We start from the raw sequence: 26,882 nt of genomic DNA on the forward strand, positions 1-26,882 counted from the left end.
CGCAGGCATGTCACATTTAAAGTCGCATGACTTTAAAGCAGCTGCAGTGTGAACAAGGGCTAACAGTCACAGCCACTGATCTCAGTTTGACAGCTGTGCAGGTGCAGGTGGGGGTGTGGGTACTTGTCTCGGAGTGCATAGCATCTGCATTCGGAAAAACACACCTGCACCCACACAGCGGTCAAATTGGGACCAGAAGCTGTATCTGTACAGTCTCTGCGTCCCAATAGACTTATGTAGCAATGTCCCCATAGGGCTTGTTGTGTCATGACTTCTTGGGCCTCCTCTGATTACCTGCAGACAGTCACTAAGGGACAGTTCACTCATCCATCATTACTCCCAGTTTCTCGTTACTCAATAAACTGTCCAGGGGTTTTGGTTTTATATTTATTGTGGAACTTGGATGGGAGAAGGGAATAATGGGATACTCCAACTTTAACTATTCACAGTTGATAAGGGCAACTCTAATTTAGCCTCACCAGGTTTTTTGTGGAAGCAGACACACTGTTTTAACCATACTGCCACTTGTATGGAAGAATTAAAGCGGAGTTCCGGCCTCAAAATCGAAAAAATTAATTTTGCCCAGAAGCTGTGCAGGGATGCCATGCCTGCACCGGAAGTGACGAGCGGGGCCAGAGCAGGACATTCTGGGACTCCGACGTCACCAAAGAGGACGTAGAAGAGGATGCGTTGGCTTCAGCTGCCCACACCTGATATGGCAGCGCTGGAGAAGAAATTTTCAAGGTAAGCATTTCTTCTAAAAGGTAAGTGCGACCCGGGACAGTTCAGAGGCTATCCATTGTGGAATGCACTAGCCCTGACTGTCCCAGGGGTATTTTTATCTAAATTTGCCCCCTGAGGCCGGAACTCCGCTTTAAGTCCTCTTGCTTCCTCTAGCAGCAGACGTGATTAGCGCGTGCGCAGTCCGTCGGGGGCACTATCCGACGAGAGACAGAGCAGGAAGAATCTAATGACAGATTCTGACTCGCTCTGTAGCGCGTGCGCAGTCCGTCGGAGGCATTTCGGGGGCACTATCCAACGAGAGACAGAGCAGAAAGAATCTAATGACAGATTCTGACTCGCTCTGTAGCAAGTGCACAGTCCGTCGGAGGCATTTCTCGACGAGAGACAGAGCGGGAAGAATCTGTCAGATTCTGACTCGCTCTGTACGATCAGTACATATAGAACACAGTCACACAGCTCGTAGCGGGACACATTAAAGGGGCACTCTTGAATACTAAAGGGGCACTCTTGAATACTAAAGGGGCACTCTGGAATACTATAAAGGGGCACTCTATTATAAAGGGGCACCCTGGAATACTATGAAGGGGCACTATACTATAAAGGGGCACTCTGGAATACTATAAAGGGGCACTCCGGCATACTATAAAGGGGCACTATACTATAAAGGGGCACTCTGGAATACTATAAAGGGGCACTCCAGAATACTATAAAGGGGCACTCTGGAATACTATAAAGGGGCACTCTGGAATACTATAAAGGGGCACTCTGGAATACTATAAAGGGGCACTATACTATAAAGGGGCACTCTGGAATACTATAAAGGGGCACTACGGAATACTATAAAGGGGCACTCTGGAATACTATAAAGGGGCACTCTGGAATACTATAAAGGGGCACTATACTATAAAGGGGCACTCCGGAATACTATAAAGGGGCACTCTGGAATACTATAAAGGGGCACTATACTATAAAGGGGCACTCTGGAATACTATAAAGGGGCACTCTGGAATACTATAAAGGGGCACTCTGACTGCAATAAAGGGGCACGCCGACTGCAATAAAGGGGCACGCCGACTACATTAAAGGGGCACGCCGACTGCAATAATAAAGGGGCACTCTGGAATACTAAAGAGGCACGCTGACTGCAATAATAAAGGGGCACTCTGAATGCAATAATAAAGGGGCACTCTAACCGTGGGTCATAAAGGAGCTATGTGACCGGGACACATAAAGGGGCACTCTGATAGGGACACTGATGTAAAGGAGGACTCTAACGGGGACACTGGATGTAAAGGAGGACTCTGACGGAGGCACAGACACAGGCCGAATTACGGCGGGGGGACACGAACTGCATGACGGCGGGGACACAGGGTGGATGACAGCAGGGACAGGGGCTGAATGACAGCGGGGACAGAGGTTGAATGACAGGGGTAAACAGGCTGCATGATGAGGGACACACTGATGATGAGGCACAAATGAGGAGGCACTCATGGGCATGATTAATGCACAGATAGGCATGAATGAGGTACAGGTGGGCATGAATAGGGCAGAGATGGGCATGAATGAGGCAGAGATGGGCATGGAGGAGGCAGAGATGGGCATGGATGAGGTAGGGGTGGTGCCCATCGGTGTGTACAGCGTGCGAGGAGAGAGCTAAACCCGACATGCAGCGATCTGTTGACAAATGATCACTCTGTCATTGGATGGAGCGATCACATGGTAAATGGCCCCTGTCATTGGCCCTTTAACACAATCCGTGGGGAGCGCGATTTGGGGAGGTTGTATCTGTACGCTCTCCCAGAATAGGCCGACCACGCTGTAGCCATCATTGGGCTATGCCCTGGTCGAAAAGTAGTTAATCCCCATAGTCTTAGCTATCCGATATTACCGATATATCCGATATAAAGTGGGGCTTTGCATTACTTATGTTCTGCAATATTTGTCCAAATTCAATCACCATGCCAATCTCTGTGAAAATTAGGCGTTGCCCCCAAAAAATGTGTGTGGCTACTGGAGGTCCTCTAGTATAAGTTTGCCAAGTATGGTGCCCTGAACCCCCGTGGTTTGGGCTCTACATTTATAGTAGCTTGGCCTGCTATGTTAATCTATGGCAGAGTCTTAGTCTGGAAATTTGAGGGGCTACAGCTAGGACCCCAAATGAGTCTGGGGGGCATATTTGGCACAGAGGTAGGGGGGTCCTTCCTTTACCACCCCAAACATTTTGGGGTTTGTTAGCTCAAAATTTCCTGATCAACTTTTTCTAGGGCCCCTTGAGAGTATGTGGCCCCTGGGCCATACGGCACAGCAGGGAGTGCTGGATACCGTAGGACTATTCTGCGGTGGTCAGCTAAAGTCTACCCCAATGCAGGTCCCTGTGAAAATAAAGCATTGGCCCCAAACAAATGTATGTGGCCCCTGGGGATCATATAGTATCCCTCTGCCAAATTTGGTGCCCCTGAGCACCGTGGTTTGGCTACCACAGGGCCCTACATTTAGGCTAGCCTGGCCCGTTATGTTAATCTATGGTGCAGCCACGATCGGGAATTTGAGGGGCCACAGATCGGGCCCCGAATTAGTCCAGAGGCCCAAATTTGGCACAGAGGTCTGGTCTTCCTTTACCACCTCTACATTTTTGAGGTCGCTAGCCTGAAGTTTTATGGTCAGCTTTTTAGGGGGCCCCTTGGGAGTGTGTGGCCCTCGGGCTCTAATGCGGAGTGGGGATTGGTGAGTACTGCAGGAATCTCTGGACTCTTAGCTATTTAACAATATTTGCAGAGCCTGGCTCTGCAGTTCCTATGTCCTGCGGTGGTTGGGCAAATTCCACCCCCATGAAGGTCCTCATGAAAATTAAGCATTGGCCCCAAAAAAATGTTGTGGCCCCCGGGGGTCCTCTAGTAACCCTATACCAAGTTTGGTGCCCCTGGGCAACATCGTTCCGCTACCGTGGGGCCCTAGATTTAGGCTAGTTTGGCCTAGTCTATGATAACATATGGCACATTAGGGAATTTTGGAGGGGCCACAGCTTGGGCCCCAAACATGTTCAGGGGCTTAAGCTGTGGGAACCTGGACTCTTTCAGGGCCTGGGCTGTGGCCCATCAAATTCCCACCCGCAACCGAGTCATGGATTAACATAGCGGGCCAATATACCATAAATTTAGTGCCCTGTGGTACCCAAATCACTGGGGGATATGGTCACCAAACTTGGTACAGGGATACTAGCTGACCCCTAGGGTCACACACATTTTTTGTGTGGACGATGCCTAATTTTCACGAGGACTAGCATGGGCGTCAAATTTGCACAAATACTGTAGAACATAGGTACCAGTGAGCCCTGCTCCGCAGGTAACATTGGATAGCTAAGAATATTGAGATTAATATGGTACCCAGCAGTCCCTTCTTCACGGTACTGCCCCAGGGCCACACACTCCCAAGAGGCCCCTGAAAAAGTTGACCAGAAAATTTCAGGCTAGCTACTCCAACATTTTCAGAGTGGTAAAGGAAGATCTCCCCTACCACTGTGCCAAATATGGTCCCCTGGACTTGTTTGGTGCCCGAGCTGGGGCCCTGCAACTTTGCCCACTCGAAGATTGCCATACAGCACCAAGCTGACCTAAATTATGGGCCTAGTGGTACCTGAACCCTGATGGCTAGGGTCCTCAAACGTGGCAGGGGCCACATGCTTTTTTCAGGACCAATGCTTAATTGTTTCAGGGACCTGCATAGGGGTCGATTTGGCTAACCACTATGGAATACAAGAACTGCAGAGCAACGCTATACAGATACTGCTAAATAGCTAAGAGTCCAGGGATTCCTGCGATACCCAGCACTCCCTGCTGCATGGTAAGGGCCGAGGACCGCAAACTCTCAAGTGGCCCTGGAAATAGTTGACCAGGACATTTTGGGCTAGCGACTCCAAAATGCTTGGTAAAGGGAGACCTCCCCTACCTCCGTGCCAAATATGGCCCCCCAGACTCATTCAGGGCCCGAGCTGCAGTCCCTCAAATGTCCAGACTATGACAGTGCCAAAGTTTAACTTAGCGGGCAAGCTACTATAAATATAGGGCGCTTAACCACGGGGGTTAAGGGCACCATACTTGGCAAACTTATACTAAAGGAAATCTAGGAGCCACGCAAATTTTTTTGTGGCCAATGCTTCATTTTTACATGGGCTTGTATGGGGATTGACTTTAGCCAAATACTGCAGAACATAGGTAATGCAAAGCCCCACTTCACGGATAACTAAGACTATGGTGGTTAATATGGTACCCAGCACTCCCCGCTTTGTGGTATTGACTGGCAGCCATATGCTTCTAAGTGACCCCATAAATATTTGACAAAGATATCTTGGTCTAATGACTTTTTGGGATGGTAATGGTAAACCTCCCCTACCTCCCTGCAAACTTTGGACCCCCTGGACTTGTTCAGGGCCCAAGCTTTGGCCTTGCAAATGTGCCCACTCCAAGCTTGCCATACTACACCAAGCTGACCTAACCCCAGGGGCTAGGGGCACCAAATTTGGCACAGGGATACTAGAGACCCCCAGAGATAGACCTCCCCTATCTCTGTGGCAAATGTGGGACCCTGACCCCTCAAAGTTCGCCTACTGTGACTTCACCTACAGTAACATGATGGGCCCCCCACTCCTTTAACCGCTTATTCTACCACCCCCCCCCACCCCCACTGACAGATGCCCCACTTCACAGCCACTGTGAAATCCCCAAGAAAAAGCACTGACTGTATCCCCCATCATTCAGCCTGTGTCCGTGTCCCCGTCAGAGTCCTCCTTTACATCCGTGTCCCCATCAGAGTGCCACTTTACATCCAGTGTGTCCCCATCAGAGTCCTCCTTTACATCCAGTGTGTCCCCATCAGAGTCCTCCTTTACATCCAGTGTTTCCCTATCAGAGTCCTATTTTACATCCGTGTCCCCATCAGAGTGCCCCTTTACATCCAGTGTCCCCATCAGAGTCCCACTTTATATCAGTGTCCCCCCCAGAGTCCCCCTTTACATCTAGTGTCCCCGTTAGAGTCTTCCTTTACATCAGTGTCCCTATCATAGTGCCCCTTTATGTGTCCCGGTCACAGAGCTCCTTTATGACCCACGGTCAGAGTGCCCCTTTATTATTGCAGTCAGAGTGCCCCTTTATTATTGCAGTCGGCGTGCCTCTTTAGTATTCCAGAGTGCCCCTTTATTATTGCAGTCAGCGTGCCTCTTTAGTATTCCAGAGTGCCCCTTTATTATGGCAGTCGGCGTGCCTCTTTAGTATTCCAGAGTGCCCCTTTATTATTGCAGTCAGAGTGCCCCTTTATTGCAGTCAGAGTGCCCCTTTATTGCAGTCAGAGTACCCCTTTAGTATTCCAGAGTGCCCCATCGGAGTGCCTCCTTACATCAGTGTCCCCATCGGAGTGCCCCCTCACATCAGTGTCCCCCATCGGAGTACCTCCTTACATCAGTGTCCCCCATCGTAGTGCCTCCTTACATCAGTGTCCCCCATCGGAGTTCCCCCTTACATCAGTGTCCCCCATCAGAGTTCTCCCTTACATCAGTGTCCCCCATCGGAGTTCCCCCTTACATCAGTGTCCCCTATCAGAGTTCCTCCTTACATCAGTGTCCCCTATCGGAGTGCTCCCTTACATCAGTGTCCCCTATCGGAGTTCCCCCTTACATCAGTGTCCCCTATCAGAGTTCCCCCTTACATCAGTGTCCCCTATCAGAGTTCCCCTTACATCAGTGTCCCCCATCGGAGTTCCCCCTTACATCAGTGTCCCCCATCGGAGTGCCTCCTTACATCAGTGTCCCCCATCGTAGTGCCTCCTTACATCAGTGTCCCCCATCGGAGTTCCCCCTTACATCAGTGTCCCCCATCAGAGTTCTCCCTTACATCAGTGTCCCCCATCGGAGTTCCCCCTTACATCAGTGTCCCCTATTAGAGTTCCTCCTTACATCAGTGTCCCCTATCGGAGTGCTCCCTTACATCAGTGTCCCCTATCGGAGTTCCCCCTTACATCAGTGTCCCCTATCAGAGTTCCCCCTTACATCAGCGTCCCCCATCGGAGTTCCCCCTTACATCAGTGTCCCCCATCGGAGTGCCTCCTAACATCAGTGTCCCCTATCGGAGTTCCTCCTAACATCAGTGTCCCCTATCGGAGTTCCTCCTTACATCAGCCATCGGAGTTCACCCTTACATTAGTGTGGTTGCCAATATGAATCGCAAATATGAGTGTCGGATTGTGCCCCCCAATATGAGTACTGTACTGTAATTCGTTTGGTCAGAGTTCCCCTTTAATGTGTCCCGATCAGAGCTGTGTTTTTGTGTTCCTCACATAAGCACAGGCTGCACTGTAATCCGATCCGTCCCCATAGTGCAGAGAGCGAGGCAGAATCTGACAATAGATTCTCTCCCTCCTCCGCTCTCGCACTACCGTCGGATAGTGCCTTCGACGGACTGCGCATGTCAGTGTCGTCACCTCCAGCACAGCTGATCTGAGCAGTCAGCTGCGGTGACGTCAGTCCGTCGGGGGCACTATCCGACGGAGGGCACATTTCGACACGACACCGGCCAAAAAAAATGAGATGGGAAGCGAAGGGGTTGTTTTGCCATATGTTTTGCTGTTCCCAATGGCCCAGCGTAACTGGGGGAAAAAATTGTCTCTCATGGCGGTGCCTTTGATTTGGGTATAGAAGTCACCATTGAACTCAAATTGAGTGTTGCTTCATTATTCAGGAAGAATCGTACGGCCTGGAGTCCGATATGATGTGGTATTGATGTGTATAGTACGACTACGTCCAAGGATAGCCATGGGTAAGATGATAATAAATCCAGTAGATATATGCTGTCTTTTATGTAGGATGAAAGCTGTTGGACTACCAGTTGCAGAAAGTGATCAATGTAAATGGAGAAGTAGCTGGTGACATTCTCCATGGCCGCAATGATAGGTCTTCCTGGGGGATGAAGGGGGTCCTTGTGTATCTTGGAGAGGTGATAGAAGTAGGGTCTATGGTAGAAGTCATGTTTGAGGAATGAAACCTCCGTAGGAGTGATGATATTATCCTTTGTGGCTTTATCGATGATGGAATGGCCTCCCTCTTTGAAATTAGGCAGGGGGTCACTGTTGAGTTTCAGGTAGGTGGATCTGTGCGAGAGCAGCCTAGGGGATTATTTTATGTAGTCAGCTCGATTCTGGATGATGAGACTACCACCTTTGTCAGCAGATTTGATAATGATGTTGGGGTTCTTGGTGAGCTCCTTGAGAGTGAGTTTTTCCGTAGGTGTTAGATTGGAGGCGGGGTGTATTTGATCCAGAGATGATTGGCACATGCAGTGTATATCTGCGTGGATCACTTCGTAAAAACTCTGGATGTAGGGACCTTTCGCAAATGTGGGATAAAATACTGATTTTGGCCGAAACGTGATATGCTGTATGGGTGGGGAGCCAGGTAGATGTTGGGAGAGGAGGGAGGCATAGTCATCATGGTCACAAATGTATAGATCTTCAAGATTTTCCAGTGCCAGTGCTTCCTGCGTGTAGAACGGGAAGTTTTGCTCAGTAGGAGAAGAGTTTATTCGGTGATGGCAGTCCTTTTTTGGGGATGTTTTTGTTGGCTTGAATGTGAAAGAACCATTGCACTGTAAGGTTCCTGATTAATCTATTCAGATCTAAAAAAAAGTGAGTGCTCGGGCTAAGATGGATTCTTCAGATGTGGAGAGAGAGTGATTGGATAGGTTGAAGATTTTGATAGTCTGCGTGACTTTTCCCATCTGTCCATGTCTGTGTTTTCCCTCTCTTCTGCCTCTGCGGTGACTTTCTTTTTGAGCAGGGCAGGGGGGTGTGGACTAAAAAGTGTGTGTATGTATGGGAGTGTTGGGACAAACACGCAAACACACCCGTGTGAGAGGCAGTGTAAGGTGGAGGGGAGTGGCAAATGAAAAATGTGACACTGGAATGAACTCAAACAATTAAAAGTTAAAAAATGATGACGATGCCATATTAATAGAACCACGATAAAGCAAATAGCAATAGAAAGATATATAAAGATACTGCACATCGTACAGTACACATCAAGAGAAAACGTCAAGAAAAAAGATGTAAGGCATGAAGTCACTTTAGGATGCAGGCAGCAATAATGTCCATAAATGAATCCATAAAATAATTCATAAACCAATGTGGTAAAATGTCATAAATATGTTAAAAAAGCCAAAATCCTTTCTGCAACAGTACTCCCCTTCTCCGCTTTCGGCTGAGGATCTGGAATCTATGGACACCCCTATAACCGCTGATGATGTCTCCCTGGCCCTTAAGCAACTCAAGCCGGGCAAGTGCCCGGGCCCCGATGGGCTCACAGTGGGATACTACAAATCCTTTCCAGAGCTCCTTTCGTCGCCTCTGACTCGCTTTTTTAATGCCTTCCCAGACTCTCCGACCCTATGCCCCGACCTTCTGGAAGCCCACATTGTCGTAATACCCAAGCCCGATAAGGACCCTTCCTTGGTGACCAACTATAGGCCCATCTCGTTACTCAACGTGGATATTAAAATCTACGCAAAAATTTTGGCAAACCGCTTCCTACATCTCATCCCCGACATCATCTCCCTAGACCAGGTGGGGTTTGTCCCTGGGCGCGAGGCAAGGGACAACACCATTAAGGCCCTCAATATCCACCATTGGCTCACCTCTTCTCAAACACCGGGCTTCCTCCTGTCGCTCGACGCAGAGAAGGCGTTCGACAGGGTGGCGTGGGACTATATGATTGCAACATTGGAGGCCATAGGTATCTCTGGCAGGATGCTGGACTTTATTCGGGCCCTTTACTCTGGTCCCACGGCAAGAGTGCGAGTTAATGACCACCTGTCGGATGCCTTCTCTGTGTCGAATGGCACGCGTCAGGGTTGCCCCTTATCCCCCCTCATTTTTATCCTTACCCTTGAACCCCTACTTCGTAAACTCAACTCAAACCCAGACATTAGTGGTGTGACTGTCGGAGCCAAATCTTACAAACTCGCGGCCTACGCCGACGATATCCTTCTTTTTCTCACACGACCAACTACCACTCTGCCGAACCTCCTGAGGGACCTGGACACGTTCCAAGCTCTTTCAAACCTCAAGATAAACTACACGAAATCTGAGGCCCTGAATGTCTCCTTACCGGCGCACCTTTTATCTCTCTGCCAACGCAACTTGCTTTCCGGTGGGAGTCTCAGGCCATCACCTATTTGGGTATCCAGATCCCTGCCAAGCTTTCAGACCTATACGCAAAGAACTTCACCCCCATACTTGCATCCGTTAAGTCTGATTTGACTAAATGGGAGCGTGGGTCCTACTCGTGGTTCGGTAGAGTGGCCATCATGAAAATGAATATCCTCCCCAGGCTGCTATATGTCCTTCAAACGATTCCCATCAAGATCCCCCCTGTGTTTTTTAAAAAACCTATCGACGGATATGCTCCGCCTTTATTTGGCGCTCTAAGCGCCCTAGGTTGTCTTGGGACCTCCTAACCGCGCCAAAATCGTCCGGGGGGCTGGGCCTACCTCACATACAAAGATACTACTGGGCCTGTCACTTGTCTAGGATTGTAGACTGGCACAATGGTCGCCTTACGAAGGACTGGGTGAACCTTGAAGTCTCTATGTCCCCTTACCCCATTCACTTCCTACCGTGGTCTAGCCCCGACTCCACTCCGGCGAAGTGCGCGAAATACCCTCTCACGCACCCTACTCTACTCATTTTTCGCCAGCTCTGTAAGACTCTGGACATATCTTCAAGACCGGGCCCGATGGTCCCCCTTTGCCACAACCCGGACTTTATTCCGGGTGTGGTTCGCCTTGACCCGCTTGTACCCTTGTCGGACGTCCCGCATAGGGCGACTCACTTTTTTCGGGGTGGCTCCCTGCTTACACACTCGGCTCTTTCCAGGAGATTTCCCAAATGCAAAATCCCCTTCTTCAACTACTTGCAGATTAGAGACTTCCTACTACACACCGAGGACCTCAATGCCTGGCATAGGGACGCTACCCCCCTAGAGGACCTTTGCACCCGTACGTCGCCCCAGCGACATTTGATTTCTTGCTTATACACCCTCCTATCGCCAAGGCTTCCCCCTAGGATCGCTCGTATCTGCGAACGTTGGGAAACGGACCTTGATATCTCTCTTAGTGGCGAAGACTGGGATAGAATCTTCACACACATGCATAAGGGCTCCAGAAATGTATTTGTGCAAGAAAGTGGCTTTAAACTCTTCTCCAACTGGTACAGGACCCCCGATACCCTACACAAGTTTTCGCTTACAAACAATCGTTGACCCTACACCTTATTAATGCTGCGAGAATGTGCGTCCCTTGTCGCTGGCTCTCTCCCTCCCCCCCCACTGTTGCGGACTGGCTCCATAGAGTGAAGAGGGTGGAGGAGATGGAAGACCTGACCCACCAAGCCCACGACTCCCCTGACAAATTTTACACCACGTGGGCCACGTGGCTTCATTTTTCCCTTTCCTCCAAATATGGCGAATTAATGGGAGCTTCAGGCTAAATAGGCTAATTGGCTGCGTCCCCTTCTTTCCGACATGGACGTGGCGGGCCGTCAATGTTCTCCCCCCCCCCTTTTTTATTTTTTTCTTCTCTTTCCTCTTCTTCCTTTCCCTTTTCCTCTTCCCCCCCCCCTTTTTTTTTTTTTTTCTCTTCTCTTTCTCCCCCTTTCCCAGTGTATTGTCCTTGTTTCGTCACCCTTATCCTGACGTCCTCCCCTTCTGCCTCTCCCCTACCTCCTGTAACATCGTAGTACCCTGGTAAGAGGAGATACCAGTTTACCATTTGCCCTTACCTGTGTGCACGCTCTCCCCAGCTTAATTATCGGCATAACCCCCCCTCCCCGCTCATAGTGCCCCTAATCTGGTCCTCATCCAACCCCCTCTGGTGCATGCTCGGGGGTCTTGGGCACAGTGTGCTCCCCTTGGGGGTGCCCGACCCCCCGATCATGTGCCTGGGGGGCCCCCCTGGTTTCATTTGCAGGATCCGCTTCTCGACCGTGACCCGGCCGAGGGGGTTCACTTTTCTAATGGGAGAACTATAGCATTCAGTTCAGACACTTACTGGTACTGGAGCGCTGCTTTCCATGCACAAATTGCCCTATTCCTGGGTCTCTTCTCGCTGTTCGCTTTTGTGTTTTCCCCGACAGACCTTCACCTGTTTACTAGCCATATATTACATGTCATTCGGTACCTGTTATTGTCCTAACTAAGGTTGTTTGTTACCACTTGGTCTTGGATTTTTGTACACTTTTTGTGACCTTACTTGTATGCTTATAAAACTTTCAATAAAGTGTTTTAAAAAAAAAAAAAATATATGTTAAAAAAGCCATAAACCAATATGGTAAAATTATATAAATATGATAAAAAACAACAATCTAAGTATCATCGTCAGGACACTCTCTAGCATCCTCTGACTCTTCTAGCAGAAGTGGGGGCCCTCTCAGAACAGGCCCCTCAACACAGGTCTGTACTCACTGTAGGCAGAATCAGATCCTTTTCAGTGTCTCCCTTCCAGTCAGCTCTGCAGGACATCTGGGTTTAGCTCCTCTATGACTCTCAGGTCTTTAGGTCGACCACCTGAGGCCGCATGGCAGCTTCTACAGAGGAGGGACAGCCGCCCCCTCCCTCCAGGACCTTGCTCTCCAGCTGAAAGACCCCAAGCACATGTGCCCTTGGCATTTATACAGTATCCCAGCATGCACGAGGTACTTTCCTTTGCCGTTTACCAGGGCTGTACTAAATGCCTGTGCACTCATTTGTCAAGTTTCCTCCCACTGTCCAATATGCCTCCCTTTTGGACCAGTGTGAAACACTTTAGACAAACTGAGCTGCACCTGAGCACCATGAGCAGACCCCACTAGCACACCCTGCTCTCTAGTAGGCAGAGAGGAATATAAATGTACCTGGCAATCTCTCTGGTTAGCAGTAAAGATTCAAAAACAATATTCTCTCTTCTAGCACCTACCTAGGTGTGTGCTATAAATGGGAGTGCCTGCACGTGGATGTACGGAACACTTTTACACCCTGCGTGGGCAAAGATGGCCCTCTGCATAGGTTTATGTATATGTATGCCCGTGTGAATGAAGCTAAATAATACAATAAAAGAGCCAGTACTGTTTTATTTTAATAACAATGCTGCATTTTTATTCAAAAATTGCAGAGAGATATATTTGTAATCCACTGCTTACAGAAAGACATTGATCTTAATTCCACCTATTCACAGGTTGTATGATTAAAACACAATCTGTGGCAGCCTGTGGGGATGTAAGCATGGTGCAGCCATAGTAATTAAACTCTGGTTGCAGAGAACAGATCCTGTATTAATGCAAAATCCAGAAATTCACAAAAAAACCTGGCGGGAAGGCACCTGACCGGAAACACTCATGACAAGCAACAGCAATGTGTAGCAGAGCAGATCTTAGTTGTGCCGACAGCATCTGTCTTAATGGGCAGAATGCTGTCTGGACAGCCCAGACCCCAATGGGGAGGTCTCCAGGTAGGGTGGCTTGTCCTTATTCCTTTCCCTACTTATCTGGAACCTCCTCCTATTCACTGACCTTGTCAGATCGGTGACTGTCCTCACACTACCCACATGCAAAATGCTTGCCAAACCCATGAGCCAGGACCTTAAATAGGCTCTGCCTGACTCAGAATGGCCACCAGAGTCACACGGGGCAGCAGCCTCCAATCGGATAGCTTCCCCAGTGACCCAGGAAACCATAGGGGAACCATGTTCCTCTTGAATTCTTCTCCCTCTGCAGTGCTGCTATACTCAAGCCCCAGCTGCAGCGGAGAAAGTAGACTACCCCTACAAGTATTGAAAGGCTGTACCTGAAGCATACGCAAGTAAACAGTTTACCATACTTTCATAAGCTAGCACATGGCTGTAAATCCCTTGATACACAAAAGCTACATTTAGAGATTTAGACCCATGCATGTGGGCATGTTTAGGAAAGCACTGCATATGCCCTCGTACTGCTTGCATACAGCAGAGAATAAAGCACTGCCATTTTAAAAACATGGACCCTGCACATTCTCCTGCAGTGAATTTTTGCTGAATGATAGATTCTCTGCTTTGTATTGTAAACATGCCCCTTAAATAATCAATGCACTTTTATACAAAGTGCTATTATTTTTTTATCTCCCCCTTCACTCACCTAATATACCCTCCCCCTCTGGAAAAGCATACATACTGAGATCAGGCTGCTGGACTTGTCATAGGGACTTGACTATGCTCACCCTTCCCACTTTCTCTATTTCTAAAAGCTGTACTATAACTTCCATCAGCGAAAAGCACTCTGACTGGAGGAGGTGAACTTTTAATTTATCCAACACCCTCTCATTCATAGAGCTCTTAGGCTTTTATTCCTATTCTGCTTCATATTCACCTGTTGAGTCCTACACTGATGAAGTCCCAGTGCCACAAGATATTGATTTATTCCAAGGTCTCAAACAAAAGTAAAGATTCAGAAGGCGTTCCAATTCTGCACCACTTCACTTAAAGTGAAGTGTTTTTGGTGGAGTCATCCTTTAGACAAATAAATGGGTTGGTGTAATAGATATAGCCAGAAAAAATACAGCAGATATAGCTAACAATGACTCTTATTTTAGCTTGATATATAATGTCTGGCTTTGATATGCATTTACAGGTTATGTGCAAAATGGGACTTATTCGTGAGGATCAAATATGGGTGCCTGAGCCGGAGTCTGTGGTATGAAAACAACATTTACTATTTTTGCCAATTCATATAGTATATCATGAAAGAAGGAGAAAAAATAGAGAGAGAGTGAGAGTGAGAGAAAAAACAATGAAACAATGGAGCATTACTACATAGGAAAATTCAGTTGTAATAAGCCATTTAATTGGACTTGGAAATGTTACAAAGTCAGATCTACCCCTATCCCCAAATACCTGTAAATGAAAACATAAGAAAGGGTTTCATTTAGATGTTTTGTATTCAAAAAATGCTATTCTGGGACATTAATGAAATACATATTGCCAGTCCTGGATGTCAGTGAGAAACGGTTTCAGTCTTGAAGATCACTGAAATACATATTGCAAATCCAGGGTATCAGTAAAATATTGCCATTACTGGGTATCAGTGAAATACATATTGTCAATCCTGGGTATCAACAAAATAAATGTAAAAACACTGTAAAGCCAAATCCCACACACCCTCTCCCCAGTTGCACCACAACCCTCTGACGCATCCCATATACATGTGGTGCTCACCCTCAAAAGGGCCGCTGATTTGCCCCAGAGTTCCTTCTTCAGTTCAGGGAGCAGCAGCAGCCAGGCAAACAGCAACAGTCACTCTGAAGGCTCGATAAACAGTCTAGGGGTTGCTTTTAAATTTATTGATAAATAACTGGTATAGGGCATAAGGAGCTGTAGGATACTCCGCAAGCCTGAGAAGTAGCAATAAAGGGGACTCTTTACTCTGTGGCTACTCCTTGGAACATTTTTAAATGATCAGCTCAGCTATGGATAGGCTGGATTCACTATATGCAGTGTCCCAGGCCAAGCAAACTTTAGCCTTAATACACACAATGTTGCAGCAGCAGCAGTAGACACCAGGGCCCTGCATACAGGTTGGCACTCAGTGTCCCTGGGTATTTGTATGCCACCTTCCAATATCTGAACACTTTCCTTAGTAAATCTTCCAGACCAGATCCTCATAAGAAAATTCCTTGTATAACTGCAGCAAACCTCAGCAAGTAGACCCTCCCCTATGGCCTTATTTTTTCTGCTGCTTGTCCTTCTCCTTGGCCATAGAATTTGCTTTCTTCATTTGTTGCTGCATGCCCTTACCCCTGCCCAATGGAAGGACAGACAGCCTATGACCATAGGTTTTCCCTTTGCAGCAAGGCCTCAGTGCCCTGACTATAAAAAAACACAGTACAACTGACTGCTGAAATGGTTGAAATGTTATGCTGGTAAAGCCGAACTATAGTTGTGCCTAGCTTGTACTGTTTGAAGCCCATCCAGTGCATGAATACAAAAAATACTAAAACTTAACTATAACAACATTAAAATAAAAAAAATTTAAAAAAAAATTAAAAGAACAAATTGTGGGTTTGAATCTACCACTCTGGAAGAACCCAGGTCAGAAAATTTCCACTATAGTATATAAGAAAGGTATTGCAATGAAAAGAGATTAGACAAAGTCGGGCTCAGACCCCTGGGGTAGGTATAGCATAGCATTTTGCAGCTTCAGATGGCAGCTGATGCTTGCTGCCATCTAGAGCTGCACTGTCCAGCCACTGTACAATATTTGTGGCTATGGTCTCTCAAATAATACACTCTAGATTCTAGATCTAGAAAATACCTAAAAAAGCCTTTTTTTCAAATGTACTGTATATGTAAAGGCATGTCCCTTGCATATATTTTAAGGAACTTTTTTCCTGTGTGTTTTTCCCATGTTGCCCTTGAAGACACATTAAAAGGACTCTCTTCCCACTGTACAGTATTTTAAAAATGTGTGTGTATTTTTTAAAATGTTTTTCCAGAGGTACCCCAGGTCTTGCAGAATCCTAGTATAGTCCCAAGTGTTACTCAACAATAAACACACAGACACACTGTAAAAATAGTCCAAGAAAATATTCACTGTTATTCAGAATGTGTATGTTAAATATAAGCTATAATCCTGGGTAATTTCATCTTCTCCCTTTCTACTTAAAATACCTATAATCAGATTTTTAGATGTTACTATTCAGAACCAATCCTCTCTGACTACTAAATATCTCTACAAACAATGTTATTTCCTACTGGAAATAAACACGCTTAGGTTAGTATATGATCCCATTATCCATTTTTAGAGTTCTTGGAAGTATTAGCCTTTGAAATGAGTCTATTTATATAAAATATATCAAGGCAGAATACTCATAATGGGTTGCGCATGATCAATAAGCTTTCTAAAATACTGCTACCCTACTTTTTGGTGCATCCGTCAATTTATTGTAAGGTAATTGTTTAAAAGCTTAATTCTCTTTCTGTTTCCAAGTCAATGCTTGTCTCTCCTATTAAGTCACTTAGTAATAATTAAGACGGGAAATACAAATTAAACATAACACTTGTAAGATCAAGAGATATAAATGAAATTAATTATTCAGCTATTGCAAAGCAGCAGACAAGCTAACAGGATTTCAAAGCATATATCCATTAAGCATATATCCATAAGTAAATATCGTGCTAGCCATCACCTGATCACAGGTGACAGTGATTTCTTTAAAGACACTCTCATTAAAGAGATCCTGTTGCTAGACTTTTTATTACAACTATTATTTACCTGTAAAATCTCCCCTTGTGTAGGCATCCAAAAAGGCCTGGTACCGCCATCGTGGTAGTGCTGTTAGCAGCCCCAGCAGACTCAGAACTGTCACTCAAATAACATACTATTGACATCCTCTTCCCTCCTCCATAGTAATTACATAGAAAGTTATGTAGAGAGGTGAAAGGAAGGGCAGAGGAGCTGGATTAGCACAGAGAGTAATTAGACTCTACCAGAGGAGGAAGGGTTATGACATGAAAGGAGGGTGGGGACTGTACTCAGGAATTGACTGTTCCTGAATTATTCAAATGTTCTAGCAAGTTCAATGGCAGATTGCTGGTAAATACACATCATTTATGGAAAGGAAAAAATAATACAGTGAAGCATTAGAAATTGAATGTTTTTAGTGGTCTATAAGATCTTGTTAATATACCTACCAGTAAGGCAGGCCATACACAGAGCAAATTTCTTTCTTGCAGCCAATGGTGGATTCCCTCATCAACACAAAGTGTTTACAGGGGAATCCCTCCCACCAAGCTATTGTATTCTCTGGGCAGAGAGAAGCCATTCCCACCGGGAGAAGATTGGGTACTGCTCTCAGGGTACCAGGAAAGCAGACCACATAGAGATGCAGGTAAAATAAGGCAGTTTATTAGAGCAAACAACCAAAAACGCACAGTAAGGGAAAGGAGCGAGATCAGGAACAGCCGGGGTCAAGTCCAGAAGAGGGTAGTCATCCAAGCTGGGGTCGAGTCCAGAAGCGGATAGTCATCCAACCTGGGGTCGAGTCCAGCAGTGGATAGTCTGCCGATGCTGGGTCGTCTGCTGATGCCGGGTCAAGAGCCAGGAGAGTCGTCAGCCAAGCCTGGTCAGACACGGAGGAACACGGAGAACAGATGACTGCTAGCATTGATGCACCTTGGAGCACAAATGCAAGGGCAAGGACTGCAACCCATCAGGTGATTAATTTAGTCAGGTGTGCAGCATCATCACTGTGTGACACCCAAGCAGCAGACAAGTGATGATGCAATCAGAGTTTTTAGGAGGCAGCAGTCTGCACATGTCCAAGATGGCTGCCAACAGGAGGGCAAGGTAAGACCTCAACGACCCCTCTGAGGAAAGCAAGCATGGAAAGTGCAGAGAATGATGGGAGCATGAACATCAGCGAAGGGAGCCCAGGAGCGCTCCTCAGGACCATAACCCTTCCAGTGCACCAGGTATTGAGCCTGACCTCAGAGCAGAGGAGAATCCAAGATGCTGCTAACTTCATACTCCCCATGATTTCCCACAGAAATGGAACGCTTCAAAAGTGACACATAAAGACATTGGAGATACGCATGCCAGGGAGAAGACCAAGGGCATAGGTCACCGGGTTCACCTTACGAAGGATGCAAAAAGGCCCAACAAAATGGGGTGCTAGTTTTGGAGTGGTTTTGGAGAGGTTAAGATTACGGGTCGACAACCACACCCTCTCCCCGACCTGGTACGAAGGAGCAGATAAATGTCTTTGGTCTGCCTGGAGCTTCTGAAGCTGTGCAGAGACCCCCTAAAGACTCTTGAATCTGCACCCAAGAAGAACGGAGGGCACGAAGATGATTATCCTTCACCCTAACCATACATGGTTAAAATCCCAGCTGGTTCCTTAACTGTCTATGGCCGGCTTAAGTCTTTTATTGAATGGAATCTTTGCTGTCTTGTAGAACTAGATACTCTGAAATGTCTGTTTCCCCACTGCTCACTGTGGTTCCATCCTTTAGCTACCATATTACTGATGTGTCCCTTTGGAGGAACACACAAATATGTAGCTCTGAAGGGATACACTATTGATGTAGCAACTGGCAGGTATAAAAACAGGATGCAGAAAGAAAACACAGGAATCCAACTCTTCCCCCAAGGACGTACTAGTACCTTTCATTCTGCAAGACAGCAAAGATTGAGGTACACTATATTACCAAAAGTATTGGGACGCTTGCCCTTACAAGCACATGAACTTTAACAGCATCCCAGTCTTAGTCCGTAGGGTTCAATATTGAGTTGGTGCACCCTTTGCAGTTATAACAGCTTCAACTCTTCTGGGAAAGCTGTCCACAAGGTTTATGAGTGTGTCTATGGGAATGTTTGACCATTCTTCCAGAAGCACATTTGTGAGGTCAGGCACTGATGTGGACAAGAAGGTCTGGCTCGTAGTCTGTGCTCTAATTCAACCCAAAGATGTTTTGTCAGGTTGAGGTCAGGACTCTGTGCAGTCAAGTTCTTTCACCCTAAACTCGCTCATCCATGTCTTTCAATCAATATTGCACTCACATGGGATACGAAGATAACAGCATATAGATAATAATACCCAAGGAATCCCGCTGCTCCTCCTGCCACATAGGATGCCACCATCTCACAGCAAGGACCAGACCGGACACCTACACTCCGAACATCCTGATTCCAGGTCGTGTCGACGGCGTGACGTAGAATGCTTAGCAGGGTTGCCAAGGTAGCTGCGTGCCCTGACGTGTTTCGTCATCACGGACTTCAACTGAGGGCGTGAGCACGCAGCCCGGACACTTCGCTTAAATACACCTCAAATGGGCTGAGACACAGTATCCAACTACAACCGTGACCCCGGAAGTCAGGCGCAAAGCCATCCTCACAACCAGCCCTTGCAGGCAAACTAGTCACCGTACAACTATGTCCCACCAAGCCCAAAGCAATGAAATTCAGCATGCACCCCTCAAAAATACCGGCGGTATTACCCATTACGGGCCCACATATGTCACACATATCAGTAACCGCCAATTTTTTTTGTGTGACATATGTGGGCCCATAATGGGTAATACCGCCGGTATTTTTGAGGGGTGTATGCTGAATTTCATTGCTTTGGCCTTGGTGGGACATGGTTGTACGATGACTACTTTGCCTGCAAGGGCTGGTTGTGAGGACGGCTTTGCGCCTGACTTCCGGGGTCACGGTCGTAGTTGGATACTGTGTCTCCGCCCAATTGAGGTGTATTTAAGTGAGGTGTCCGGGCTGCGTGCTCACGCCCTCAGTTGAAGTCCATGATGACGAAACACGTCAGGGCGTGAGCACGCGGCTACCTTGGCAACCCTGCTGAGCATTCTACGTCACGCTGTCTACACGACCTGGAACCAGGAAGTCCGGAGTGTAGGTGTCCGGTCCGGTCCTTGCTGTGAGATGGTGGCATCCTATGTGGCGGGAGGAGCAGCGGAATTCCTTGGGTATTATTATCTATATGCTGTTATCTTCGTATCCCATGTGAGTGCAATATTGATTGGAATTAATAAATGATTTGTGTGTGACAATGTTACGCTATGGGTCCCCTTGTTTTATTGCATGTAACCCTGATTATGAGGATATTGGTGATCCTAATAGACAAGCCCATTCCAGGACCTGGGTGAGAATTGCCATTTCGAGGTGGATGTTTAAGGATGTTTAAGGATGTTCGAGGTGTAGTTGTTCTAAGGTGCTTGACTCTTTCAATAATTCAAAGAAGGTTGCCTGTGTTGGGTACTAATAATGGTGCCACATCCCAATCTAAATCTGAAGAAGGAAATTCCCCTATTGGTGGGACTTTTTGGGCACTCACGTATACACAAAAATTGTAAAAATTTTGTAATTTTATTGAAGAAAATTGTTACAAAATATAAAAGGCAAGTAGAATAGAATACATCACATGTGCAATAAAGAATGACCACACCAGTTCAGGGTGAAGACTCAAATCCCGACTAGTTTCGGAGTTTACAACAGATACTCCTTCTTCAGGGGGAGAGAGGAAACCCTGTGTGGTGGTCTGTAGATTATTGATCAAAAATAGATCAGTCAATAAACAGCATGTCACAATCATTTTTACATCATATCAATCTGAACAACAGATTCAAAAAGACAAAACAGCGTTATAACTTACATTCTATGCAGTGATGAAGAGCACTATATACTTGCGCACATAATGTTAAAATCAAGTGGTCTGCATGCTCCGCTGAATACAAACATTGGCTGTATCAAAGATGTAATTAAAGTGGCGGTGCCTCTCAATTATATATTGTATCAGAGAGGGATTGTTATGGTATGTAGTGGATGGCCCCCGGAGAGCACCAGATAAAGACAACTGGATCCCAAGTATGGCTGATCAGCTGGAGGGGAGAGACATGAAAATATCAGATAGGAGCCTTTAATTAAAGGTAAGTTAAAAATGGCTCTATTAGAAAGGAGGAGAGAGCAAACAAGGGGGTTAATTGCCAGTATTATACCGTGCAATAGTATATTAAAATCAGGTTCAGTTTTATTTTGCAACAGGGGACAGGAAAAGCCCTTTATTCTAGAGTGTTGGTGGTAAAAGCCACCAATACTTCCAATTCAATATTCTATTCCTCCTATTAATAATAGTAGCCATTGAAGAGAGAGATAAACTCTAAAAAAATATAGGATAAATGAATGAAAGAGAGGGGTGTGGAGTTACCTTGTTCAGATGGCAATTGGCTTGGATACTGCTGAACAGTCCTCAATGTTCTCAGCGAGCGAGCAATGTAGCTCCCCGCTGAGAATCCGAGGGTTTAAATAGGTAAATCAATTAATATTACAGCTGTATTCACTTATCTGATTGCGCTCCTGTTTCAGCTGGTCGCCTGGTGGGGTCCCTGGTGCGGAGGGGCCGAGCGTTCCCCCATCCCCGTATGTCCGGAAGTCCGGCGGGGCGGAAGTGCGGTCGGCTCCTGCGTTCCACCGGCATGTCACACGCCCCGTCAGCGTGAATTGCAGGCGGGGCGTTGTGTGAGTTAGCGTCTGCACGTCTCGTAGAGGAACAAGACTATTGCAGACAGCTTGACTCATGTTGCGGCTCGCCACTAGGTGGCAGCCGCCTCCCGTGCCGGGTTGTTTTACCTGGTAAGCAACAGAGGGCCAATGTCTCCACTTGAGTATCATCTGTAAGAGGCGCACGATAGTGGACAAACTCGATATTGCACCTTCTTTGGGTAACATTTTGTAAAATGACATGGGGAAGACGATGGAATTATATAAATGAAGCCTCTCATGAATTAGTTCTAATGTCCTCAATCTATAAGGTTTTTATACCATAAAAATAAAAAATATACAGCCTCAATGTGGCCCAGACGAGCATGCGATAACACTTGTAGGGAGATTAGGAGCCAAGTAATGTGCATTTGCCTAGTAACAGCGATCCTGAATTTGAAATTGTACATCTGCTTGCGATTATCCCCTGCTGTTGAAAATATAATAGCAGGGTTGTTGGGTCCACCATAAAATATGATGGAATAATCCAGAGGAAAGAGATGTTATTTCTCCATACCCCCTGAGGTGAAGCCCTCCAAAAAGGGTTTGAAGGATATCATCTCATTGAGTCCTGGGGGTTCGGTGGCCCTGAGGAGATATATCCACCGTAGCTCCATTTGCAGGAGAACCTTGTTCCAGTCTCCTCCTCTGGAGCTAGGGTGGATCCTGTCAAGAATTAAAAATTTGATTTTTGGAAATTTCCCTGGATGAACAAGTCCTGCATGCCGACCAAGGGGCAGGTCCGGATCACAGGTCTTGATGCTTTTGATATGCCTGCATTCTCCTGCAAATGGAGCTACGGTGGATATATCTCCTCAGGGCCACCGAACCCCCAGGACTCAATGAGATGATATCCTTCAAACCCTTTTTGGAGGGCTTCACCTCAGGGGGTATGGAGAAATAACATCTCTTTCCTCTGGATTATTCCATCATATTTTATGGTGGACCCAACAACCCTGCTATTATATTTTCAACAGCAGGGGATAATCGCAAGCAGATGTACAATTTCAAATTCAGGATCGCTGTTACTAGGCAAATGCACATTACTTGGCTCCTAATCTCCCTACAAGTGTTATCGCATGCTCGTCTGGGCCACATTGAGGCTGTATATTTTTTATTTTTATGGTATAAAAACCTTATAGATTGAGGACATTAGAACTAATTCATGAGGGGCTTCATTTATATAATTCCATCGTCTTCCCCATGTCATTTTACAAAATGTTACCCAAAGAAGGTGCAATATCGAGTTTGTCCACTATCATGCGCCTCTTACAGATGATACTCAAGTGGAGACATTGGCCCTCTGTTGCTTACCAGGTAAAACAACCCGGCACGGGAGGCGGCCGCCACCTAGTGGCGAGCCGCAACATGAGTCAAGCTGTCTGCAATAGTCTTGTTCCTCTACGAGACGTGCAGACGCTAACTCACACAACGCCCCGCCTGCAATTCACGCTGACGGGGCGTGTGACGTGCCGGTGGAACGCAGGAGCCGACCGCACTTCCGCCCCGCCGGACTTCCGGACATACGGGGATGGGGGAACGCTCGGCCCCTCCGCACCAGGGACCCCACCAGGCGACCAGCTGAAACAGGAGCGCAATCAGATAAGTGAATACAGCTGTAATATTAATTGATTTACCTATTTAAACCCTCGGATTCTCAGCGGTGAGCTACATTGCTCGCTCGCTGAGAACATTGAGGACTGTTCAGCAGTATCCAAGCCAATTGCCATCTGAACAAGGTAACTCCACACCCCTCTCTTTCATTCATTTATCCTATATTTTTTTAGAGTTTATCTCTCTCTTCAATGGCTACTATTATGAATAGGAGGAATAGAATATTGAATTGGAAGTATTGGTGGCTTTTACCACCAACACTCTAGAATAAAGGGCTTTTCCTGTCCCCTGTTGCAAAATAAAACTGAACCTGATTTTAATATACTATTGCACGGTATAATACTGGCAATTAACCCCCTTGTTTGCTCTCTCCTCCTTTCTAATAGAGCCATTTTTAACTTACCTTTAATTAAAGGCTCCTATCTGATATTTTCATGTCTCTCCCCTCCAGCTGATCAGCCATACTTGGGATCCAGTTGTCTTTATCTGGTGCTCTCCGGGGGCCATCCACTACATACCATAACAATCCCTCTCTGATACAATATATAATTGAGAGGCACCGCCACTTTAATTACATCTTTGATACAGCCAATGTTTGTATTCAGCGGAGCATGCAGACCACTTGATTTTAACATTATGTGCGCAAGTATATAGTGCTCTTCATCACTGCATAGAATGTAAGTTATAACGCTGTTTTGTCTTTTTGAATCTGTTGTTCAGATTGATATGATGTAAAAATGATTGTGACATGCTGTTTATTGACTGATCTATTTTTGATCAATTATCTACAGACCACCACACAGGGTTTCCTCTCTCCCCCTGAAGAAGGAGTATCTGTTGTAAACTCCGAAACTAGTCAGGATTTGAGTCTTCACCCTGAACTGGTGTGGTCATTCTTTATTGCACATGTGATGTATTCTATTCTACTTGCCTTTTATATTTTGTAACAATTTTCTTCAATAAAATTACAAAATTTTTACAATTTTTGTGTATACGTGAGTGCCCTAAAAGTCCCACCAATAGGGGAATTTCCTTCTTCAGACTCTTTCAATAAGGGTACGTTTCCATTACCTAGTGGATGCATGGTGGTGTGGTGAAGGTTGCTGTGTTGGGGTTTTGAAGAGGACCTGTCTTGGGACTTTCTTGCACTATTCACCATTTCCCATCGTTTATATACCAACTAGAGACTGTTATAATCACATTTCTCATATTGTGTAACAAACAGGACGATCATACTTATGTCGATTGATTGTTATGTATATTTGAGGCTCTTGGAAACAGGAGTTTATTAACGCTGGTAGTGCACGTATGGGGCTTCGTTTCATTTATGCACCTTATTGAGTTTGATTTATGTGATAGCAGCAGGTTATCCAAATACTGTTTGTAATCAAATAAATTTTTTATCCTTAAGTGGTGACTGACATTTTTAGGGTCGCATATCACTTTAGCGCTGTGGGTGGGACAGGGCTTGCGTCTTGGTTTTGCTCGTTTCTTTGCATCCATGTCTTTATGGATCAATTGGTGGAGGGGGGATTAAAGTGTGAATTTGTTTTTCAACAGTTGGGTCTGGCCCCTTAGTTCCAGTGAAGGGAACTTTTATGGCGTCAGCATACCAAGACATTTTGGACAATTTCATGCTCCCAACTTTGTGGGAAAATTTTGGGGTTTGCCTTTCCTGTTCCTTGACTGCGCACCAGTGCACAAAGCAAGGTCCATAAAGACATGGATGAGCGGGTTTGGGGTGGAGGAACTTGACTGTCTTGTACAGAGTCCTGACCTCAACCCGATAGAACACCTTTGGGATGAATTAAGAGAGGAGACTGCGAGCCAGGCCTTCTCTTCAACATCAGTGCCTGACCTCACAAATGCGCATCTGGAAGAATGGTCAAACATTCCTATAGACACACTTGTGGACAGCCTTCTCAGAAGAGTTGAAGCTGCTATAGCTGCAAAGTGAGGACCAACTCAATATTGAACCCTACGGACTAAGACTGGGATGCAGTTAATGTATGTGCGTGTAAAGGCAGATGTCCTAATACTTTTGGTAATACAGTGTATCTATAGTACATCTATAATAAAGAGACACTGTTCTAAGGATACATATCTTTTTTAAAGTGCCCCCGCTCCAGGTAGATTTTGCTTTCATTTGATCAATAAGAGCATCAAACATCAGCAATACCTATGTGTCTGTGTACTTTGACAGCCTAGCTGATAACTAAAGTATACATTGAATAGATGATTTAGGAAGGTCACTCATGCTACAGTGGTTACAAATACAATTTAAACTTATACATGTTTTTCTTTAGGATGTTCCTGCCCTGCCAATCACAACAACATTTTTGGAAAGAAACTTGCCCTCTGCTCAAGGCTTACTTAGATTCTTGGGATGTTCTGCCTTCTTCGCAACAGCAGCTGCCGGTGTTATAGCCTTTAAGAAGGGTTATGTCACATTTAATAGCAACTTTAACATTAAATAGATCTTATAAAGTGGTTGTAAACCCCAGTCTTGAAATGTGAACTAAGCACATACAGTATCTCACAAAAGTGAGTACACCCCTCACATTTTTGTAAATATTTTATTCTATCTTTTCATGTGACAACACTGAAGAAATTACATTTTGCTACAATGTAAAGTAGTGTGTACAGCTTGTATAACAGTGTAAATTTGCTGTCCCCTCAAAGTAACTCAACACAGCCATTTAATGTCTAAACTGCTGGCAACAAAAGTGAGTACATCCCTAAGTTAAAAAAAAAAAATGTCCAAATTGGTCCCAAAGTGTCAATATTTTGTGTAGCCACCATTATTTTCTAGCACTGCCTTAGCCCTCTTTGGCATGGAGTTCACCAGAGCTTCACAGGTTGCCACTAGGGTCTTCTTCCACTCCTCCATGACGACATCATGGAGCTGGTGGATGTTAAGAGATTTTGCGCTCCTCCACCTTTGAGGATGCCTCACAGATGCTCAATAGGGTTTAGATCTGGAGACATGCTTGGCCAGTCCATCGCCTCTACCCTTAGCTTCTTTAGCAAAGCAGTGGTCGCCTTGGAGGTGTGTTTGGGGTCAAAATCATTTTGGAATTCTGCCCTGTGGCCCAGTCTCCGAAGGGAGGGGCTCATGCTCTATTTCAGAATGTCACAGTACATGTTGGCATTGTTATACAAGCACACTAAACAAATTTACTACTTTACATTGTAGCAAAGTGTCATTTCTTCAGTGTTGTCACATGAAAAGATATAATAAAATATTTACAAAAATTTTACGGGAGAGTACTTACTTTTGTGAGATACTGTATATATGTAGTGTTTACTTGTCTCTCCAATAGCTCTAAGTAATGTTTCTTTCTGGTGCTTTGTTCCTCTGTTATCAGCAGGAGTCACTTCTGAGAAGATTTCAGACACACGAGATAACATGAGCTAAAATTTGTGTCGGGAGGGTG

General features: G+C 45.9%; 1 protein-coding gene across 1 annotated transcript in view; it reads left to right on the forward strand.

Annotated features, from left to right (window-relative positions):
* The window catches only part of LOC309547668 (amine oxidase [flavin-containing] B-like), a 198,095-nt gene extending 172,127 nt beyond the window's left edge, over window positions 1-25,968 (forward strand). The window contains exons 12-13 of the mRNA XM_082247563.1: window positions 14,416-14,478; window positions 25,752-25,968. Coding sequence (XP_082103689.1) covers window positions 14,416-14,478; window positions 25,752-25,922 — 234 coding nt within the window. The 3' untranslated portion in view covers window positions 25,923-25,968. The remainder of the gene's footprint in view (window positions 1-14,415; window positions 14,479-25,751) is intronic.
* Window positions 25,969-26,882: the final 914 nt, after the last annotated feature.

The sequence above is a fragment of the Pelophylax lessonae genome, assembly GCF_965119305.1.
Source record: "Pelophylax lessonae genome assembly, chromosome: 2".
NCBI classification, from domain to species: Eukaryota; Metazoa; Chordata; class Amphibia; order Anura; family Ranidae; genus Pelophylax; species Pelophylax lessonae.